The sequence below is a fragment of the Abramis brama genome, assembly GCF_963993115.1.
Source record: "Abramis brama genome assembly, chromosome: 3".
Lineage (NCBI taxonomy): Eukaryota > Metazoa > Chordata > Actinopteri > Cypriniformes > Leuciscidae > Abramis > Abramis brama.
Window position 1 is genome coordinate 18,922,324 of NC_139965.1, and position 22,252 is coordinate 18,944,575.

The following is a 22,252-nucleotide window of genomic DNA, read 5'->3' on the forward strand; positions in this document are numbered from 1 at the left end:
CCTCTATTTGATCTTGGTCTCACTATGGTCTCCATACATTCGGATACCAACACAAGGGAAATTTCATAAAAAGATTTCGGGACCCCCTGATGTTTTGAGCTGTGGGAACAACACAATCTTACTTGAGTCTCAAATTTCTCAAATAAATAGCAGGGATCAGTAGGTATCACTTAGCATGTTATCATTGTTCTCATGACACCCATGAACCAATGAACTCTCTATGGTCATATGTAATAACTATATGTGAACATATATTATGAACATGTGAAACTTCCCGAATGGCTTTGAGATGCTTTCTGATTAAAGCTTAATGCTATGGTTCAGAAAAATCGATCTTGATAACGTTTCTTTTTTAAGCTTCAGTTTCAAACTGAATTTGGTTTATTGGTTTGTATATCTTGATAAGGTCCCGCGGTAAGGGACGGTCCAATAGCCTGTAAGCGGAGAACGTATATTCACATTGTGCCCTCATGTTATTTGTTCTTTCACCTAAACTTTCCAAAGCCCTTCTGTCCCATGTGATTTGACTTCATTGGGTTAGTCTGAACTGCAGAGATTATTTGGGGGATTCAAAAGCAGTCATAACCTCACGCGAAACTAAAGTAATTAGCCCTAACCAATGTTTGAACCACCTAAACTTCTTCCGTCTCTTTCCACAGAGCACACTCACTCTAGAAAACGTTGCCCTCAGGTCATTGGCCTGAAACGCATCTACATCCAGACCAGACAAGAAAAACGGCTTAGTTTTACCATTGGAGGACGAGCCTACCTTCTTCCCAAGACTGCCGTCATTATCAAGTGTCCTGTGCGGCATTTCCCTAAAGCTCAGATCCGCTGGGAGAAGGATGGGAGTGATCTGACTAGTTCCAAACGTTTGAGCATCACCAAGTCTGGGGCTTTGAGGATCTACAACCTGGAAGCTGGAGATATTGGACTGTACCGTTGCTGGGCCAATCAAGATTCAGACACCTTCATCCTGAAGCTGATCGGATACAATAATAGACTCCTGGAACAGCCTGAAGGAAAGGGTTTGGGGAAGGAAAGAAGTAGGAACTTTCATCCGTACCTCAACAAAGAAGGAGGTTACGTTGGTTCAAAGTGCAATGAGGGGTTTCCACCTGGTAAGAAGGCTCCAAAATCTCACCCAAGCTGGGTGCAAAGAAACGAGTTCTACCGAGATGATGATGGCCAGCCTAAGGAGCTCTGGGATACTCTTGCTTTGGGGAACTATGCTTTGGCTTCGGGGCCCAGGAGCCACACAGGGGCCTTTGTCCTTGAACCTGCACAGTTCGAGGAGCTTGTGAAGAACATCAGTCAGCTGGCAGAGAGCGGGGATGTGTCAGATGAAATGGCATCGCACCTGATAGGCAAGCTAATAGAGGATTTGGCTGCCGCAGAGCAAGGGGCACCTACAGTGGAAGGCACTACGATGGACAATCATTTAGATAAGACGCCAAACACTTCAGAACTTACTGGGGAAATGGCGTCTACAAGAGGCAGTCGAGCGGTAATCGTTCGCCAAAGGCATCACGGATCTGACATGAACTTCCAGAGGGATCTCAGGATCCACGTGGGCAGGAACGCTTACTTAACCAATGCCACCCACAGCCTCACGCTGATGTGTCCCGCTCAGGGATTACCACCTCCAAACCTCTCCTGGAGCAAAGATGGAGCTCCACTACAGAACAGCGACAGGTAAAGACAATGAAATGTACTGTAGTTGGGGGATTAATTCAGTATTGCAGTTCTCTCTCTTTCTATTTCTACAGTTTTTGGAGGGCTAAGAGTTTTTGATAGTCGGCTTTAAATCCATGTTTAAAGGAAAAACATCAATTCTGTGTCATTCCAAACCTGTTATTTTTACATGTAACTCAAAATGATAGTTTATGAAAAAGAATGCACAACACACTGTACTGGTACTATATTAGTTTATATTTACATTTATGCATTGTCTGGGATATAAAATCAATAACCTTGATGTTGTAGCGCCATGCTCTCCTGTTTGAGTTACAGGAATAGTCATTATCTGTATTTTTTTCTGCCAATATTAGATATTTATTGGCCAATATTCAGGATTCAATATATATACCATTTTTAGATTTATATTACTTTTGCCATCATAAAGCTCTAACTTAAAGGGATAATGAAAGATTATATTGAATATTTAACCCTTTAAAGCTTGTTTCTTGAATTATGCTTTATGATTGTTGAGTTAAAGCTTGTATATAACTCTGAGCTTTAACCAGAGTTTTTATTAGTGGCTTATTAGTTTTATTTTAGTAGAATTTATATACTATTTATGTACTATTATAGTATTTATTAATATTTTGATTTTTTCAGTTTTCATTTTATTTTTAGTTTAGTTTTAGTCATTTTGTGCATGTGCATTTGCATTTTTATTTTTTTTAATGTTTGTTTCATTTATTTTTATTTCAGTTTTAGTAATTATAGTAATTCAACTTAAATACAAATTTGAATTGTTGCCTTGGAAACTAACTGAAATAAAAAAGTCTAATATTTTTATTTTTATTTAATTTATTTTTATTTACTAGTTTTAGTTTTAATTAACAATAACAAGATTGATCATATCAATATTATTCAATATTGTTGCCTCCCTTTTTCGAAATATCTCCTTTTGTGTTCCACTGAAGTGCAGTTATCAGTTTTAGATTAACTATTCCTGTAAATTTGTCATTTTGTTCCTGCTCAAACTCCAACTACAGTAATGGCATAGACATTTTTACTATAACACACCAGGAGAGTGTCTGATTACAAAACTTCTGGAATTCACATGACTTTACTCTTTTTTTTTTTTTTTTTCCTGTTATTATCACCGACAGTTCTTTTAGTCCAACGAACATGATGCTGAAAACGAGCAGGGTTCAACTTTTACACCGAAAAGCAATTTTTTCTCTCTTTATAGAAAACAAGACTCCCTGTGTACCTCTGAGTCCAGCCGTGACTGATCTTGATTGAGCAACCGCATATTCCAAAAGCCTGTTAATCACAAACCCACTCAAATATTCACCTCAAAAGCACCCCAGATCTCACGTTATGCGGTCTGTTGGGGTCAGAAATACTGGCTGTGCTTCTTTCAGTTTCTCTCCAGGGTCGCATTGTGGTCTAATCGTCTACTCTATACTGTTGACTGTTAAATACCGTCATTGAAAACATTGACTTAGTAACTCAGCTTTGTCCAGCTCGCGGCCTTAACATAGCCTCCGCCCAGACAGTCGCCAAACATTGTCTGCCCCTCTTCCTGGCGTGCGCTATGGGACCTGAAAGAGACATTGCTGTGCAAACATTGTTCAAGCCTCTTCTCGCAACTTGGGCTTGAAAACTCAGCAGCTCTGAGGTGAATCTTGATATACTGAAGCGCTGTAACTTTCAGGGGTCACTTTTGACTTGAACCGCAGGGTCATTTTACGAAGTGTGTGCCATTTCCGGTTTAACAACGTGGTTTTAAAGTAAATGTTTGAGATTTAAGACATTTTAGGAGATAAAAAATGTTTAAATATTAGTTGCATTGTGACATCAGGTCAATATGTTGAGGTAACAGTGCCTTGTACTGTTTAGAAAGAGAATTTATTGTTGAGATTTAGCCTATACAAATATCCAACAGTTTTATTATATTATATTATATTTAGTGCTGGGTAGTGATTAATCGCATCCAAAATAATATATGTGTGTGTACTGTGTATAATTACACACATTTGTATGTATACATTTAAGAAATATTTGCATGTATATACTGTATATTTATATTTATACATAAATATAAATATTTTATCTATAAATAATAACACATTTTTCTTAAATATATACATGCATGTGTGTGTATTTATATATATACAAAATAATCATACACAGTACACACACATATATTATGTAAACAAACACAAACTTTTATTTTGGATGCTAAAATTGCAAGAAAAAGTTGGAAACATGGCTGTGTGGACGTTTTTGCTGATGTGTTTAGCAAAATGTCTATGTTAACACATAGTAGAAGATGACATTGGTTAATCATTGTTACAAATAATTTGTACACACGCACTGTATAAGGGAGACACAAATAGGACCCGGTTTTGTAAAATGACCCTGCAGATGTTGACTCTTGACAGCTTGAATTTATGCTAAATTTTTGTTGCATGCCATATCCATTATCAGATTTTATTGCCATAACATTGTATTTTATTGGTCTTGGAATTCAATTAATTGATTTATGCTTGTTTCTATGATTTTTTTTGATGCAACATCATCTCTATATCCTGGACAGAACTGATCTCAACTCAAACTGGCAAGCAATCATTTTTTATATTTTTTATTTTAAAAAAAATATGAAGTTCAACTCAGGGAAATAAGCTTGTTTTCAGCTATAGCCATTTTTGTCTTATTATTTTTTTGGATCAGGCACAATCCTTCTATAATACTTTATTTATTTATTATGCTCAAGTTATTTTGACCACAGTATTGCTCAGAGCTGCCAAATCATTTGCCTCCCACTCTTTTGTTGACAGCCGTGTTTCTGTGCGGTCTCGACTGCATTACTGCCGCTCAGTAACTTCCATCAAAGCAGCGCTGTAGAATGCCACTTGACTCCAAAACCAAATATAACGTCGCTGCCAACTCATGCCAGCCCAGTGCCAACCCAGAATGAATGCGTTCCACTCCTACAGAGTAATATTTACAATTTGATTATGTTATTCTTTTCTCACTGCAGGTATTGGGAATATTTTAAAAACTGTCTGGCTATACGGAAACCGTTCCAAATTACAGTGTCAGGTTTTTTTTTTTCATTGATGGGAACAAAAACTATCTGTTTTTCTCTGTCTGTCAAGATGTTCAGGCAATTTGTGAAGGTAACTATTTGGTAGCGTTTTAATTATTCATACTGTATGTATTATTTCAATTAGTTATATTCACTATCGATCAAAAGTTTGGGGTCAGTACGATTTTTTATGTTTTTGAAAGAAGACTTTTATGCTCACCATGGCTGCATTTATTGGATCAAAAATACAGTAAAACGGCAGTATTATTATTACAATTTAAAATAACCCTTTTCTATTTGAATATATCTTAAAATGTAATTTATTCCTGTGATGCAAAGCAAAGCTGAATTTTCAGCATCATTACTCCAGCTTTATTGTCACACGATCCTTCAGAAATCATTTGAATATGATGATTTGATTGATTCATCAAAGAATCCTAAAAAAAATGCATCATGATTTCCACAGACATATCAAGCAGCACAACAGTTTTCAACATTGATAATAATAAGAAATGTTTCTTAGGCAGCAAATCAGCATATTCGAATGATTTCGAATTCGATTCGAAGGATCATGTGACACTGAAGACTGGAGTAATGAAACGTGTCCTGTGTAATGACAAGCTCACTGGAGAAACAGCAGCTCTGTGTGATGGCGTATATCTCCATTCTCCTCCCATCCGCAGCTCCTGTGGCGATCATGGCCCCAGGGCCGTCTCTGCTGTTGCACTTACGTAGCGCTTCTTATTTTTGGCCAAATGTGAAGCAAAACACGGCCGAGGTGATTGACGTTCACAGACTCTAAAGCTGTGTGAAGTCTCACCCTTTCGCGCCCTTTTATTCAGATGTGTCTTGGCACCACGGCGATGCTCTAAATCAGATCCTAACAAGGTTGATTTACTCCTAGAGCTGTGAACTGGAAATCACACTCAAACCAGTGAAGTTTCTGCTCCGGTAATGGTATGATTGATATTTAGATGAAAATTTTAATTTTAAGGTTAGCACAGTAAGTTACTAAATATATCTTCAACAATGTAATTAGATTACTGGACTCTAAAAAGTGTTGCATTACTTATTACTAATTACTTTCTAAAACCCATAAGAAACTCATATGGCTGTTCAATACAAGAATGAAACCTCTCTTTTAATTCTTTCAAATAAATAATATAAAATAGCATAAATTATTATTGACCTGAGTAAAGTAATTTAAAGGGAGAAGGTTACATTTACAAAAGCGTACATTTTAACATTAGACATTACATTTTGATGTTAAATCCACTATTGTTTTATGCAGAATTGTTCTATAGTCTATAAGTATTTAATGCAATTACATCAGAAGTAAGTTTTTTCGTAATATTAATTTCGGCTTTCCAAATTATTTTTATTTTTAACAATAACAACACTGGTTCTTACGGAAGAGGATTAGGGCCAGGCAATAATAAAAAAAATAAAACCATCTCGAGATTAAAGTCATTATAATGCGAGATTAAACTCGTTAAATTTCGAGAAAAAAAGTCGAAATACAATCTTGAGAATAAACTCATTAAATATCGAGAATAAAGTCGTTGTGTTTAGAGAAAAAACTCGTTAAATTTCGAGAAAAAAAGTCGAAATACAATCTTGAGAATAAACTCATTAAATATCGAGAATAAAGTCGTTGTGTTTCGAGAAAAAAATCGTTAAATTTCAAGAAAAAAGTCGAAATACAATCTTGAGAATAAACTCATTACATTTCGAGAATAAAGTCGTGTTTCGAGGAAAATTCTAAATGAAATGTAGAGAATAACGCATTTGATCAGTGTTCATTGCATAGCCTACTGATAGAGGACATGGCAGAGTTGGATCACTTAGTCAAGCTATACTTTCTTTCAGTAACAAAGAATAGAACATTCTTAGGTCTAGGTCGGCTAGGTCTTTTTAGAAGAAAAAATCTGTCCAATTTGCCCGATGTACTCGCTTTTGTCCAACATGAAATTCATCGAGGTTTCGTGGTTTCCCAGGATACCATAAGACGCATTATTAAACTTGTTGATCCTCAAGGTGTGGAATTTCGACGAAGGAGACGCTTGAGAAGACGCCAGTACACTTGCGCTGGCCCAAATGCACTCTGGCATATGGACAGCTATGATAAATTAAAACCGTACGGCATTGCCATTAATGGCTGTATAGATGGTTACAGTCGTTACATTCTGTGGATCGTACACAACCAACAACGATTAATAATGCGTCTTATGGTATCCAGGGAAACCACGAAACCTCGATGAGGTTGATATCAGTAGGCTATGCAATGAACACTGATCGAATGCGTTATCCTCTACATTTCATTTCGACTTTTTTTCTCGAAACACAATGACTTTATTCTCGAAATTTAATGAGTTTATTCTCACGATTACTTCGACTTTTTTCTCGAAATTTAACGAGTTTTTTCTCGAAATACAACGACTTTATTCTCGAAATTTAATGAGTTTATTCTCAAGATTGTATTTCGAGTTTTTTCTCGAAACACAACGACTTTATTCTCGAAATGTAATGAGTTTATTCTCAAGATTGTATTTCGTCTTTTTTCTCGAAATTTAACGAGTTTTTTCTCGAAACACAACGACTTTATTCTCGAAATGTAATGAGTTTATTCTCAAGATTGTATTTAGACTTTTTTTCTCGAAATTTAACGAGTTTAATCTCGCATTATAATGACTTTAATCTCGAGATGGTTTTATTTTTTTATTATTGCTTGGCCCTAATCCTCTTCCGTAGGTTCTGCCCTATCTTCCTGTTTCTACAATAAATATGTCAACACAGGAACACTACAAAAAGTTTTCCAGTAAAAAAATTTGTAAACATCAGTAAAACAAGATATATTTACTTTAGCCACAATGTGTCTTAAATTAAGTTTGTATAAAAGAAGAAAAAAAGCAATTATCTGAAATTCTGCATGCAAGTTCTTATTATTTTCTGTTCCAATTTTTCCAAAGACGTCTTGTAATGATTATTTTTTTCATTAAATGTGGCATGTAAGTGAAGTGTAGGATAATGTTTGTGATTGTGAAACAATGCCGCCATTGTCCCGAAGTTGATTTTCCGCACACATTTGTGCCTGTGATTCGGCCCAGACGTGCCATCACACTTTAGATGATATCTTTTCTTCGATACTTCAGACATGACTCAGTTGGTGTGTTTTTATTAGTGGGTCTGAATGAGTAGACTTTCATAAGATGTGTGCTGGATGGGATACAATGCACATTTTGTGCCGGTGTCCCTTTGTGGGTTTGGGTGGGAGCAAACGGAGAGCTCACTACACCCTGGAGGTTTCTAACAGATCCTGACTTTCTTAATCACTCTGTCTCTGTTCCAAAACACAGTGAGCTTCCATGCTGTGTTCTGTATGCATAGGCAACTGGCTTAAAAGGCAGCATCCTTACTGAAATCTGAACTTTTGAACATCCTTTTCATAAAGAATCCGGAAAATACGAAGCAGCACGACTGGTTTCAACATTGATAGTAAGAAGAAATATTTCATGAGCAGCAAATCAGCATATTAGAATGTTTTCTGAAGGATCATGTGACACTGAAGACTGGAGTAATGATGCTGAAAATTCAGCTTTGCTTTTTTTTTTCTGGTTTCGAAAACAAAGACAGATATTAAGCTGATACCTTCTTTGGTGTTATAGGATCAGACTAAGAATTTAAAAACTTTTTGCTCTGGAGGCCCACTAGACTTCACGAGTGTCAGATGAACTCCCTGAGCCGCACAGCGGCGTCTGCACAATAAACACTTTAATCAGGTATATAAACACCTCTGAGGGTTCATCACACTCACTCTGATTGACTCTTCTGGGATTCCTGATTGCTGTAGGAGATCACGTGAAGAGCGAACCAGAAACAGAAAAGTGGCAGAGCCCGAGGGAAGCTTGTGATTGATATACAGGAAATAAGAGATTGAACCAGATCTCGACCTGATCCGATGGTGTGGGTGTTGATTAAAACACAATCGTGGTGTGTGTTTTCATTGAAAGGGCACAGATAGGTGCATTGAGCTCCTGTGGTTTCACTTCTGTTATATATACAAACTAGCTGTTGTTTTAACCCAGATACAACCCGGTTTAAGTGAGTCTCTAATTGTGTAATGCTACATACGTACGTGGTTAGGGGAAATGCGATAAAACGGTAGGGTCCACGGCTCTATCATTGGAGAAAGCGTAACAGTCAAGTTGGAGCATGTGTGACTTGATCACATTAAGGCCCAATCCCAATTCTATTTTAGAGCCCTCCGCCTATCCCTAACCCTTCGCCTACCCTTGCCACTTGAAACAGAGTGGCAAGGCGTAGGGGTGAAAATATTCCCCTAAGAAATGGGACACCACTACTACACCGTTACACGTCGTTATACGTGCGCCGTGCATGTTATACATCTCAGTTGCATGGGTTACAGTAAATATGAACACAAGATTGAATGTAACATAAAGCAAATTATTATTTGTTGTTAAAATACTTATTAATGCCAAAAATCCCCATACCCCTCCAACCAAAAGAGAATCGAGACAACCCTACTCCTTCACGTGAATTCGCAAAACAGAGGGGTAGGGGAAAGTGAAGGGGTATGGGGTAGATTTGGGATTGGGCCTAAGCCTTGACATCAATGAATTTCTGTCAGAGTTATTAATTGAGAAATTAATTGCCAAATGTGAAGCCTTTAGCTGAATCTTACCTGTGGTAAAAAAAAAAAAAAATATATATATATATATATATTGTGACTTCTCATCAGTATAACACGTGTAGTGTATTTACACATTCATCACATTTACACGTGTAAATTCTGTAAACTCTAAAAACAGATCAATCAAAACATGTTGAAGATTAGCCAATAGGATTTTACCTTTCATGCAGTGTAATACAGCTGTTTATGAATGTAAAAGGTCTACAAAGTTTTAAAGTGCTCAAACAAATAAAGTTATTGTATCCTAAAAGAAAGAATCGATTCTGAACTGCTGAAATTAGTCGTCAGTCATACTTTCTGCAGAAACCTACAGTACATTAGTTTTGCAACGCATTTGCATAATGCCAGTCGATTGTCTTCATTGGCTGCCTACAAACAGCGTCTACTCTACTGACATCCATTAAAAAAAGGCCTCTGTTCTCTTTCCCTGCATATGTGTTATATTTTTTGTTGTAACCTTGAAATCTTCCCTGCTTTGACAGTGTTCCCTGAAATTTGCAGCTGATTTAACGCATCTCTCTTGCCCTCCCCAGGGTATCGTGGGACAGTGGTGGAGAAGTACACATTTCGAGCCCTGGCGCCAATGATGTGGGCACCTACAGGTGCACCGCCACCAACGAGTTGGGCTCCGATTCAGAGACAACACATGTTCTGTTGGCTGGTGAGACATCGCACACTGTTTCTCTCTGTAATGACTGTTTCTGTAATGACTGTTTTATATGCAATGTGAGCTGTTGGTTTTTTCTTTTTTCAAACAGAAACTCCCACGATCGCTGCATCACAGAGAAACACGTCGGATCTGAAGAGTACCAGCCTGAAGGTGGTGGTTGGAGGTGTTATCAGTGTCCGTTTAGGTGCCAACCTCACCCTGGAGTGCCCTGTCAAAGGTGAGGGATGATTTCACAACCAGAAGAGCAATAGGAAATTATTGTGTGCATCTTTTAAGATCATATATTATAAAAACTTGAAGCATATTCTCCAGTGCAGCCTCAATGTAGATGCTTCAAATTAACAAAATACTTCACTCTGTGAAAAAGTGAACATGTTTGATGTGTGCATATCCTATGCTTAATAGCTCTTGTCCATGTGGTTTTGGTGAAAGATTCGACTAATTGGACAGAAATGATGTGTAAAGTCAACAGGCTTTCAGGATGCTGGGCCCCTTCTATGGGATTTATGCTGTGCTGCATCATTTACAACCAGCAATCTACTGAAAAATTGGCCTCCTGTCGGCCTATTGTACTAAAATTTTCTTTTTAGAGCTCTCTATAGATTTCTACTTATACAATGAGTGATCTAGCGGATTTTAGTGGATATAATTCAAAATCATTTAGATATACTTTAATTAATGGGTTTAGTTAAAGTCTTGATCAATGATACTTTAAAATAAGACCAGTTTTTGGTATTTTTCGGTTCTAAGATGACTGCCTGTTCCTTTGGACCTTTACCTCACCTCACGAGATCGACAGCTCCCCTTTAACTCCATAAACCCAAACTGGATACTATTCTTCCTTTCACCTTTGCAAATATATATTAGGGCTGGGTATTGACACAAATGTCACGATTCAATTCGATTTCGATTCACAAGCTTACGATTCGATTAAATTCAAATCTGATTTCAATTCAATTCTATTCGATATCAATTAAATACGATATATAAATCAGGCACAGTGCATAACAAATTTTCTCAAGGGGGGAAAAATCTCTTAACTATTGCTGTAATCTATACAAGGAGTCAGTTGGTACTATATTACTATAATATTAATATTAACCCTTAAAGTTTTTATAATAATAAAGTTAAAACACTAATTGATGGATTACATGAGGGATGATATTGATTTTGATAAGATGTACTGTATCTTTCAAAACCTTCTGATGTTCATTCATCTTTATCTTGTGCTGTAACTAGTAAAGCGGAAGAGATGATCAGTTAACGTGCGCTTCGCTTGATGTGAGGCGGCAATAGAAATATCTCACGTCACATTAAAGAGCGGCAAAATTTTTTGTTTGAATTTCATAATAAAATTGACAGAATTTGAATTTGAAAACTAACAAAGCACAAAGCTAATTCCGATTAAGTGGATGGGAGGCGCGCTACAAAGTTCTGTTCATTCATCAACTGAAAACAGCATAGACCAAAAGATCGATTCTTGGGATTTAATAATCGATATCGGTTTATAAAAATCAGAACTGATTAATATCGAGAAATCTATCTTTTTTACCCAGCCCTAGTTTAAATAAATAAAGGCCTGTCTCAGGCCACTCTGTCTGTCTTCACTCCCCACCACAATTTATATAGAGTTGTTTATCTGGTGATTTGGTTGATGCAAAGGACACCTGCTGTTAACAATGGCCTCGCTGCAGCAGAGAGCCATAAGTGTCAGCTGTTCTCTCATGCTTTCATCACCATCTGATTCCCTGAGATGAATAAATGGGATTTGAAGAGCACGTCCAGTTGGCTTTGACAGAAAGGACGGCATAGGCAGCCAGAGAGCAGTGGATTGTGGGTAACGATGTAAGAAGATACTGTAATTGAGCGGTTAAACTGATGGCGTGGAGAGATGTGTTGTTAGAGGACGCACACATCCGGATACACACCCCTTTACCACAACCGTCTGATTCAGGTTGCATGATTGCACAGTGTAATTCAGTCTGCTTATCACGTAGGTCATTAATAATTGCTCTGTTCTAAAACCTAGTGAGCTGCCTACATAGACAGCATCCATGTAACTTCAAAAGTGATTGATTTTGGAACATTCTTCAAGAAAGTCAAGTCATGTCACCTTTATTTATATAGCGCTTTTAACAATATAGATTGTTTCAAAGCAGCTTTACAGTGATGATAGGAAATTACAGTAACATAGATTGTTTTGGCTTTACAGCAGGTCTAGAATAAAGTTATTGTCCAGCTAAAGTTAGTTTTGATTGATTGATTCACTTCCATTGCAGAGATCATTAGTTATTAACTTGGGGGCCACTAACACGACACCGTTCTAACAGAAAACACTTAACGTGCTCTGGCCCGCTCATCCGCACAAAAAAGTGCCTGGTGGCTCGAGAACGCAAATCCTAAAATAGATTCCAAGGTGCAAGAATTATTTATCGCTTCCGCGTAGCCACGTGAACCGGAATTATCCCGACAATGTATTATCTGTACAGAGGTAAAGAGAAGGGAAGGAGGCCTTCACAGGGGAGAGACTAGTTAACACTTCAGGACTGCGTTGTCATCATGTCCAGGCACAGGTCCTTCATCACATCTGGATACGGCCTGGATCCGGCGGACTGCGGTAAACCTCGGGATAAACAGAGAGACTAATATTAGCGTAGTTGCCATTCTTCTTATGATGTAACGTGTACATCAGGATTTATGGGAAGTGTTCCCAGTTTCGGCTGACCTAATCTATGCAGCCTAACATTGAAATATTGAAGTCTATAATGTGTTGTGTATGCTAGGTCAAAGAGGTGTGTTTTTAGTCTAGATTTGAACTGACAAGAGTGTGTGTGCTTCCCGGACAATGTTCCAAAGTTTTGGTGCTAAATAGGAAAATGATCTACCGCCAGCAGTCGATTTTGATATTCTAGGTATTATCCACTGGCCGGAATTTTGAGATCGCAATAGATGTGACGGACTATAATGCGTTAAGAGCTCGCTCAAGTACTGGGGAGCTAAACCATTTAGTGCTTTGTAAGTAATCAGCAATATTTTAAAATGTATACGATGTTTAATAGGGAGCCAATGCAGTGTTGACAGAACCGGGTTGATATGGTCATACATGGTCATACTGGTCAAGAACTCTAGCTGCTGCATTTTGGACCAGCTATAGTTTGTTTATTAAGTGTGCAGGGCAACCACCCATAATAGCATTACAATAATCTAGCCTTGATGTCATGAATGCATGAACTAATTGTTCCGCATTTGTCATTGAGAGCATATGACGTAATTTAGATACATTTTTAAGATGGAAAAATGTTGTTTTACAGATACTAGACACGTGACTGATACTAGACAAGTAGTGCAGAGTGCACAGGAGAACGTTTAATCAGTATTCAATTCAAGTTTATTAGCCCTTTTCACAATACATATTATTTCAAACCAGCTTTACTGAAAATGCTTGTTTCACTGTTAAAATTTAAGAAGTATTCTGTCATCACTCAGAGATGAGTGTGTCAAAGTAATGTCCATATTGCAGTAATATAGAGCTATAATTTAGTACATCATCTGGCTCTACAACAGGTCAAAAGCCAAAGAAATGGTTTTCATTAGGATTTGAAAATAGTCAGAGAGCATTATTGGAACAGTGTTTGTATGAGTATGCAAGTCAGTAGGCGGTCAGCACTTAGAGATACACATTTTGTGTGCAATATATCTTCTTTTATGTTCCATTTATTTTCTTCATAATCATGTAGTTATTGTTCCTGTGTACATTTCTCCTCCCAGTGGAAATTTCCTCCAAGAAAATACAGAGGTCACTTTGGCGGCCACTATTAATCCTACCTACATTAACAACATCAGTTCCTGCCATCTTTGCAAGCATGCCTGACAGTTTACTGGTGCCAAAGTGTGTCAATGCCCACGTGTACGCTTGATGCACACACACACACACACACACACACACACACACACACACACATCTCAAGGCCTCCGATGTTATTTTCCATTCCTGAGAGCGTGTCTATTCATTGGCTCTCAGACTAACGGCTGTATGTCAGTACTAATGTCTCCACTCGGTAGAAGGGGACCATAAAACTCAGACTCCAATCCATGTGCTGCTCATTATTTTCACCTGGGGTGTCCCATGGGAACTGGTTGGAGGGAGGCAATTTGCATTCATTGTGCCCATTTGTACAAGTAATTTGTGGCAATCTGCTGGCCTCTTGTTGATCTGCTCTTTGAATCAACATTTTCAGCGGTTTGAATAATTCTGCGCAAGCTTTAATGTTGATGTACGAGTCTTTTAATGGTAAGATAGCAGTTGCCCCTAAATACTGGAGCTTGTTCAGTGATTTGTCATGAGCTTAGGTTTGTTTTTGGCAAAGCTGCTACCAGACCAGTGCGTTTGGTATTTTTCAAGAATAGGGTACAGGGTCCAATATGCTTATAAATATTGTATGAACCGTTTGATTTTTGTTAATTTTATTTAAATGTTGCAGTTTTTGCAACAAATTTTGGCACGTCTGTTATATATACTGTTATACAAGGATGGAACCAAATAATACCAAAGAAAATGTTTGTTCTAACATAAATTGTTGATTTTTTTATTGTTGTTGTTATTATTATTATTATAACATTAAAATTAATGTTATATATAATTATATTTATGTTCTATATATATATATATATGTTATATATAATTATTATATTATAAATAAAATAATTTTGTGTTTATTTAGTTATACACAGTTAGTGGGTTAAATAGTTTATAAATTTATAACCCACATACCCAAATAGTGGGTTATAGAAGGATACACCTTATATTTCCCATAAAAAAAAAAAAATAAATAAAAAATAATAATAATAGTAATATATATATATATATATATATATATATATATATATATATATATATATATATATATATATATATATAATATTATGTATATATATATATATATTATTTTAATTTTTTTTATTCTTTTTTTTATTTTTATTTTTTTTATTTTTTGGTAATGGGGGAAGTAATGCAGACAAAGATGTATTAATTTATAAACATAATTTTTATGTCAAATAAGTTCAATTAAAATTATTCAAAAGTATAAACTGTTTTAATTGTTAGGTAGAGTCAAAAATATCATGAGTTAGGACAGGCCATAATCACCATTTTGAGTGCAGGATACAGATAGTTGATGTATTTTTTGTTAAATAATAGTTTATGTAACATGTAACATTTCTGGCAATATAGAATTTGCCCTTCCAACACCTTTAAAAAGTAATGGGACACCAAAGTGTACCCTACTCATAGAAAGTGGTGATTAGTGTCAGCTCCAGACTTGAGTGTGAATTGATTGATTGAGAGTGACTTGACGTTTGTCTCTTAACAGGTGTCCCTCAGCCAACAGTGAGCTGGCACCACAAGGAGGGTCCGCTAGGCGCCAGTGCTAGTCCTCTTCGGAACGGATCTCTGCTCTTGAGAAACCTCACACTGCAAGACTACGGCACCTACTCCTGCGTGGCTGCCAACAGCATTGGAAAATCGGTGGCCTCCAGCCTGCTACGTGTGGTGGGTGAGTAGCGATTCCCATAGTAGCCATATGTCAGTCGACACTTCACCGGGTGACAGGGAAATCCTTGCACGACAGCGCTTCGGTGCTAAGTGAACCACACTTTGTGGGTTGGCTCTGTTTCCGACAAAGTCAGCTAACTCAGCGGGAGATTTGCGAGTCGTATATTGATATTGGCATCGTTTGGCGCGTCTTGTTGAGAAATAACGTGAGACCTACAGCCTACAGGGGTGGTAAAATCCATCTATGCAGCGAAATGAAGAAATATGCCCTTCTTTATAGAGGCCGTTTGTCTCTGGAGATCTTATAGGCCACATACAGAAGGCAGTCGAGGCCCTTATTTGGAAGCCCTCAGTATTTTATTAATTGAGGTCATTTCTGTCTCCATCACAGTCAGCCATAATCTCTCTGCTGATTGGAAAAATGCTCTGACTAACAATAATAATTCAACTACTTGAGGTCATTCAACCATCAAAAAACAAAACAATCTACAGTACATAATAGGAATGCTTTGGTTGATTGTGTTTGATGACACACTGCTCTTTTCATGGCAGGAGGATCTTTGGGTGAATCTGAGCACCAGCCTTCAAAGGAAATGAACAGGAAGAGGGTTCTGATGACCTCTGTGATCGGCACCAGCGTCACGGTCAAAGCAGGAGATATCTTAAGGATAGGTACAGCACTTTTCATGTTGTGTAAATGGTATGAGCTTGTTTTGTAATTTAAACACCATATAATTAGTCTTACCTACATAATTTTCCATTTTGTTTGACTGTGTAAGACTTGTTTTCAAGTCTTACTACAGATACTTGCATGTGCTTTTAGCTTGTTTCAAAAAGCACATTTATTTAATTTCAAGAATTTTAAGATATTTTACCTCAATAACCATTAAAAAATACTAATTAAAAACTTACAAAAAATCCAGCAAAGAGATGTTTCATGACATACATACATTTCTAAAAGGTTGCTAAATTAGGACAGCAGGTACCACAGCACAGGGATGTAAGTTTACTGCATGTGTTTGACAAATTGGACAGCCTTTGTAGCTCTTATTCTTGTGTCTTTGTGTTTGTGAGTTTAGATTTCCATTAAGACTGTTTAATTGAGTCTTAAATGCTTTTTAGTGCATGTTTTGCAGACTTTAGTGAATACATGTGTTGCTTTTTAAGACTAATTGCAAATGACAGGAGATGTCAAATCCATTTCCTCTTGAAATTCACCCATATCCCCTTTAGGTTGTCCAGTGGTCTCCAGTCACAAGAAGCCCATCAAGTGGTCCTATCAGAACCAGACCCTGAAGCAGAGTCCAGACGTGAGCTACCGCATGCTGGCGGGAGGACGTGTTCTGGAGATGAACACGCATGGAGGGAAATTTGACGGACGTTACGAGTGCCAAACACAGATCAACAACCAGCAGCGTCTCACAGCTTGGATTCATGTGCTTTCACAAGGTTAGTGTGAAGAGAAACAACTTGGGTGAGGAGAAACAAGAGCTCTCTATAGTTTTGGAATAGCACACAGTAGGGTTGTCACAATACCACAAACATATCTTATGAAACTATACTATAGCTCAATAGCTGATAGCTGATAATATAGCTGTTGAACTATGCATATCTTACGGATCTAACTATAGCTGAAGTATCACGATACCAAGTGGTATCACGATACCATGCAAAATGAAATCTACAAAATGAACCAAATTTTCAAAAATACATTGATGTAAATGAAAACAGATTTGAATTAATTATTAATGAGAATGAATAACTGGCTATTTTTACCAATCAAATGAAATCAGTGAACAAAATCCATTTAAGCTCTACAGAAGTGACATTTACACTAGATGTATTTACACTGACACTTAAATGCTGCTCAGAGGTGGTATTAATGAATTTACACTGCAATTACAATTACATAAACATTAAATACATTTAATGTTATGAGATTAATGTTTGAAATATACAATTTTGAATATAGAAATGAAATAATAGGCCTACTTTTAAATAGGAAATTGAAACTGCTGGTGGGTGGCGGCAAGTCTTGATGATTGAGTCACTGAATCATTCATTTAACTGATTCATTCAGTGGGTGGAGCTTGACATCCTGCTCCCCATCTCTGGACGTAATGGGTGGAGCTTGAAGGTCTATCCACACCCTAACACCACCCATAACCCTATTGCTAAACTTAATTAGGTTAAACTCCACCCATGACGTCCAGAAAGGGGGAGCTGGACGTCATGTGACTCTGCATTGAGCACCACTTGAGCAAATGACTGTCTTTATGAATGGCTCATTGAATCATTGACTCACCCAAATCGGCCAAAAACACGGATTCATTCAGAAACAAAACACGGCTGTGTGTTGCTCGGAGAAGCATAACAATTCTGCTTCGAACTATTTTCATTGGTGAAATAGATAAAAAACATCAGTATTTACAATGTTGTGTCTAAAATGCCATTTAATAATAACTTTCTGTTTATTGAACTGTTGTAATAAATCAATCATATTTGCAGTCGTGCTGATATTCGGAAAAACAGTACTCTTACTCGTGTCATATTGCTAAACCATAAAGGAGGCTACCATAAAACATAGGAGCATTTTTGCCAGCAAATTTGGCTTTTTTTAAATCCTAGTGATCCTACGTAGACAACATTTTCAAGCATCACATGCACGCTCTTGATTTGAAGGCTTTCATATTAAGATAGCTTCTTTAACCAAGCTTTAAAGGATCATTGCATGTCTCCTTCACAGAGGAGGCAATTCCACAATTCATCTTGGCAAGCTCATGTCATCTAAGCTTTCAACTTAGAACAAAAAAGTCCTCATTTTTTGACAAAAAGCTGTCATTGAAGAGAAAGCATAAAAAGCTATCACATCACATGACACCAAGCAAAGGATGAGAAGTATTAAAAATAAAATCATGATGCATTAAAGATCTTTGATTCAAAACGTTTTAAACATTTCTTGCACTAATATAATTATCTATTCATCTATTATCTATATCATTATATAGAATGATATATATATATATATATATTTTTTTAATAAGCTTTATGTTAGGGATTTAAAAATTATGCACACTATTCAGTTGTAATATACGTATGGTTTTGTTCTTTATTCATGTATGTTATTGTTATTTGTTACTGGGTTTGTGTGTCTTTTTGTTGTATGTATAATGTGACAATAAAAAAAGAAGCAAAAAACAAATAAAAAGTACTAGTATAAAAGTCTGTGAATGATGAATAGCTGCTGTCCTCCAATGAAACTCAACACGCAGAATAGACAGGAAAGTAAAATTGTTATGAGTTGTGTTGAAGGCTTCGGACATGAATTGGACATCAGTTCTGTCTTGTAGAGAACCAACCGCTCTGAGAGCTCATTTGGGTCTTGTTAAATCTCCATGTCTTCTTTTCAGTTCTGGCACAATGCCAGAAATTTTAAAAGACAGAGAAGATTGTGTGGATATTCAAGCCCAGATTCCTAGAAACCTTTAAGAGCTTGTTAATGGTCTCTATAACCTCTCATTTTGAATCCGGTGATTTGGTAGCTACAGTACTTGAGTGGTTGTGGTTCTTCTCTGTTCGTACTTGCCTGATGCTAAGATATTGATTCACTTTACTGAACATATAAACATATTGGTGCATGTTTGGAGTGTTCATAATTATATTGTTTTTAGGGATGATATATCGGTACCAAATTAGTTATGGTTATTGATCAATAGTAGGCATTTTTTTATTTATCAGTATCTGTTTATGTTGGATTGGCCAGTATTTAATTGTGCATGCTCATTTTTCCTATTTCTATATTTATGCAAATATATGCAAAATTTTGAAAACAGGTTTCAAAGTGCAAGTTTTTGAAAACGAGACCATTATCGGTGGTCAAACGGTGGTCGGTCGGCACCAAAACGGTGACATCATGTGCATGCATATTAAACTCTTATAGTGACATCGTCAGCTACTGGCACGGCATGCATAAAACAGCGTTTTTAGTCATTTTCGTGGCTTGTGTGAATGGGATTGCTTTGACAACATTGTCTGTATGCACTTTTTTTAAAAACGCAAAGGAAAAAGTTTTCAGTTTTTAGTACAGTTTTCAGTTTTAATTGTATAATAAAATCAATAATACAATTCTATAGTATTTTATACTGTTTATATAATATTATATTTTGCCTTAATAAATGACAAACTAAAGGCAAATAACTAAAATATGTTTTAAAAGTCATTTTTAAATAATGATCTGCTTATTGGTATTGACCAGAATTTGAATATCATCCCTAATTGTGTGTATTTTTCCTCTTTGTGTCATTTTTTAGAGTTTGAGTGGCATTTGGGTAAGTGGAGCACATGCAGCGCTTCCTGTGGCAGCAGAGGGACTCAGATAAGGAAGGTACGATGTCTGACGTCAGAGGGAAGGGAGACACCTCATTCGGTCTGTCATCATCTTCCCAAACCGATCACTCAAAAACAACCATGCAACCTCCTGGACTGCCCTCCCAGGTATGCTTCAATAAGTAAATAAATAAATGTACTTCATAATCTGAAGCATTTGGCACCTTCATTTGGCATGACAGTCTGCATGTTAGTAGAGTTGAATGGTTTCATATATGGTTCATTTCTGATGAAGTCATTATGGAAACTGAGGTGATTAAGAGATTTTATGGGCACACTTTAGGGGTCCTATTAATATGCTTTGTTACATTTTCAACGTTCTTTAGTGTGTAATGTTGCTGTTGGAGCATGAAAAATGTCTGCAAAGTTACAAAGTCACTCCAAAGGGGATTCTCTATATCAGTGCGCACTGTTTCTAAACTCCCTGAAACGCCTCCATTGTAGTCTTGAGTTTTCTTCCTGGGAACGAACACGTCACAATATTCCTCGTTTAAATAATTCCCGCCCAAAAACAAATATTATTCAATATTTGACCAATCACAACACATTGGTCCAGCTGACCAATCAGAGCACATTGTGATTTTCAGAAGGAGGGGCTTTATAGACCGAAACTAAACAGAGCGATACTGACAGACTGGGAAGAGAGGTGCTGCAACAATGTAAAATATGTGAAAAATATGGTGTTTTTTAAACATTAAAGCTTGAAAACCTATTCTAGTAGACCCTAAAAACAAAATCAAGACTTTACAAAAGGGCATAATAGGTCATTTTTAACCTGTGGTGAAAATCAAGCTTTTAATGTTGTTTATATGTTTATGTGGGTTTTTTAATATGCTTTAAGATAAACCTTGTGTAATTTCATAAGTCAACACCATTGCTGAGTATTTTCTCCTTAAAACTGCAGTGAACCAAAGACAGTCTCAAAAATATGGTTTGAAATGATGATGATGAACGAATGACAAGGAAGCACAAAAAATGAATGTACAGTACACAATAGTATTAACAAACAAGAGTTGGTTGTTAGTTGCCAACAGCACAGCAGCTCCAGACATACATGACATTCAAACCCAGTGTTACTCATGTGTGGAGCGAATCAAAGCAACATCCGTGTGTGTTTTCAGGCCCTCCCACTCAGCTCTCTCCTGCGCTGGACAGCGTTTCTAATATTAACACGGGTCCTAAAGCTCTTGCCCAGACATAACCCTTTATTTTCCAGTGATTCCTTTTGAGCTTTTCTCTTTTGGATTTTGTCTCATCTCTATTTCTGCAGTCTTTCTTCAAATCTCCCTCATGATCGTTCTCAATCCTCCACCGACATACGCCCATACGACTACACGTTTGTTGTTTAGTCCGACTAACTTCCAAACAGCATATTTCAAAAACTTGCCCCACCTTTAAAACCCCTTAAGTGTCACCGGCCCACCGGTGGGCCCACAGCCATTACATATTTAAAACAGTAATATCCTATACTAAACCTAAACTAATCTTAACAAACTATATATCATTTGAAAGCTTACAATCTCTAGTTTTCATATTTTGTGACTGATTTTCAAAATAAATTACAGAGGAGCCGTAATTTATCACTTTGCAACAAGAATATTTTCATGCCAAGAGTTCAAAAGATAACATCCATTAATATGTCTGAAAATGTTTTAAATATGAAGAAAATAATAATAGATTCACCATTTGTGATGTGGCAGTGTAAGGGTGGATTTCCTGCAGGGGTTCAGTCTGCAAGACTGCCGTATGACTAAAGAAACGCTATTAGCAAGATGGTAGAAAACTGTACATTTCTTGTCTATTACCACCCACTGCTACTTATACCAACGACAGAAATAAGCACAGTTACAATAGCTTAATATGTGGGAGAGCGTTGCTATAGAGAGTGACAATATTGTATTGAAATATGTAGCACCTCAAAGTCAATACCAAATCAAAACTAGTTAGCACATTATTTGTAATTGAAAAGGTTTAATGACAAAATAGATGTATGAGATGATTAAAACTTATACCATTAATTGTACCCAGCATATATGTAAAATGTTACGAGAGAGACAGAGACAGAGAGAGAGAGAGAGAGAGAGAGAGAGAGAGAGAGAGAGCCCCAGGAAAGGGACCCAGAGAATAAGTGTTACGTCAGAAACGAGGACACAATATGCAAGTAAA

General features: G+C 36.8%; 1 protein-coding gene across 2 annotated transcripts in view; it reads left to right on the forward strand.

Moving 5' to 3' along the window:
- Positions 1-22,252, forward strand: part of adamtsl3 (ADAMTS-like 3) — a 167,904-nt gene that overhangs the window by 132,505 nt on the left and 13,147 nt on the right. Inside the window, exons 21-27 of one of the 2 annotated variants that reach the window (XM_084108936.1) lie at positions 660-1,695; positions 10,013-10,140; positions 10,238-10,366; positions 15,519-15,701; positions 16,253-16,372; positions 16,934-17,149; positions 20,011-20,194. In XM_084108936.1, coding sequence (XP_083965062.1) covers positions 660-1,695; positions 10,013-10,140; positions 10,238-10,366; positions 15,519-15,701; positions 16,253-16,372; positions 16,934-17,149; positions 20,011-20,194 — 1,996 coding nt within the window. The remainder of the gene's footprint in view (positions 1-659; positions 1,696-10,012; positions 10,141-10,237; positions 10,367-15,518; positions 15,702-16,252; positions 16,373-16,933; positions 17,150-20,010; positions 20,195-22,252) is intronic. The other variant, XM_084108937.1, reaches the window with a different exon arrangement.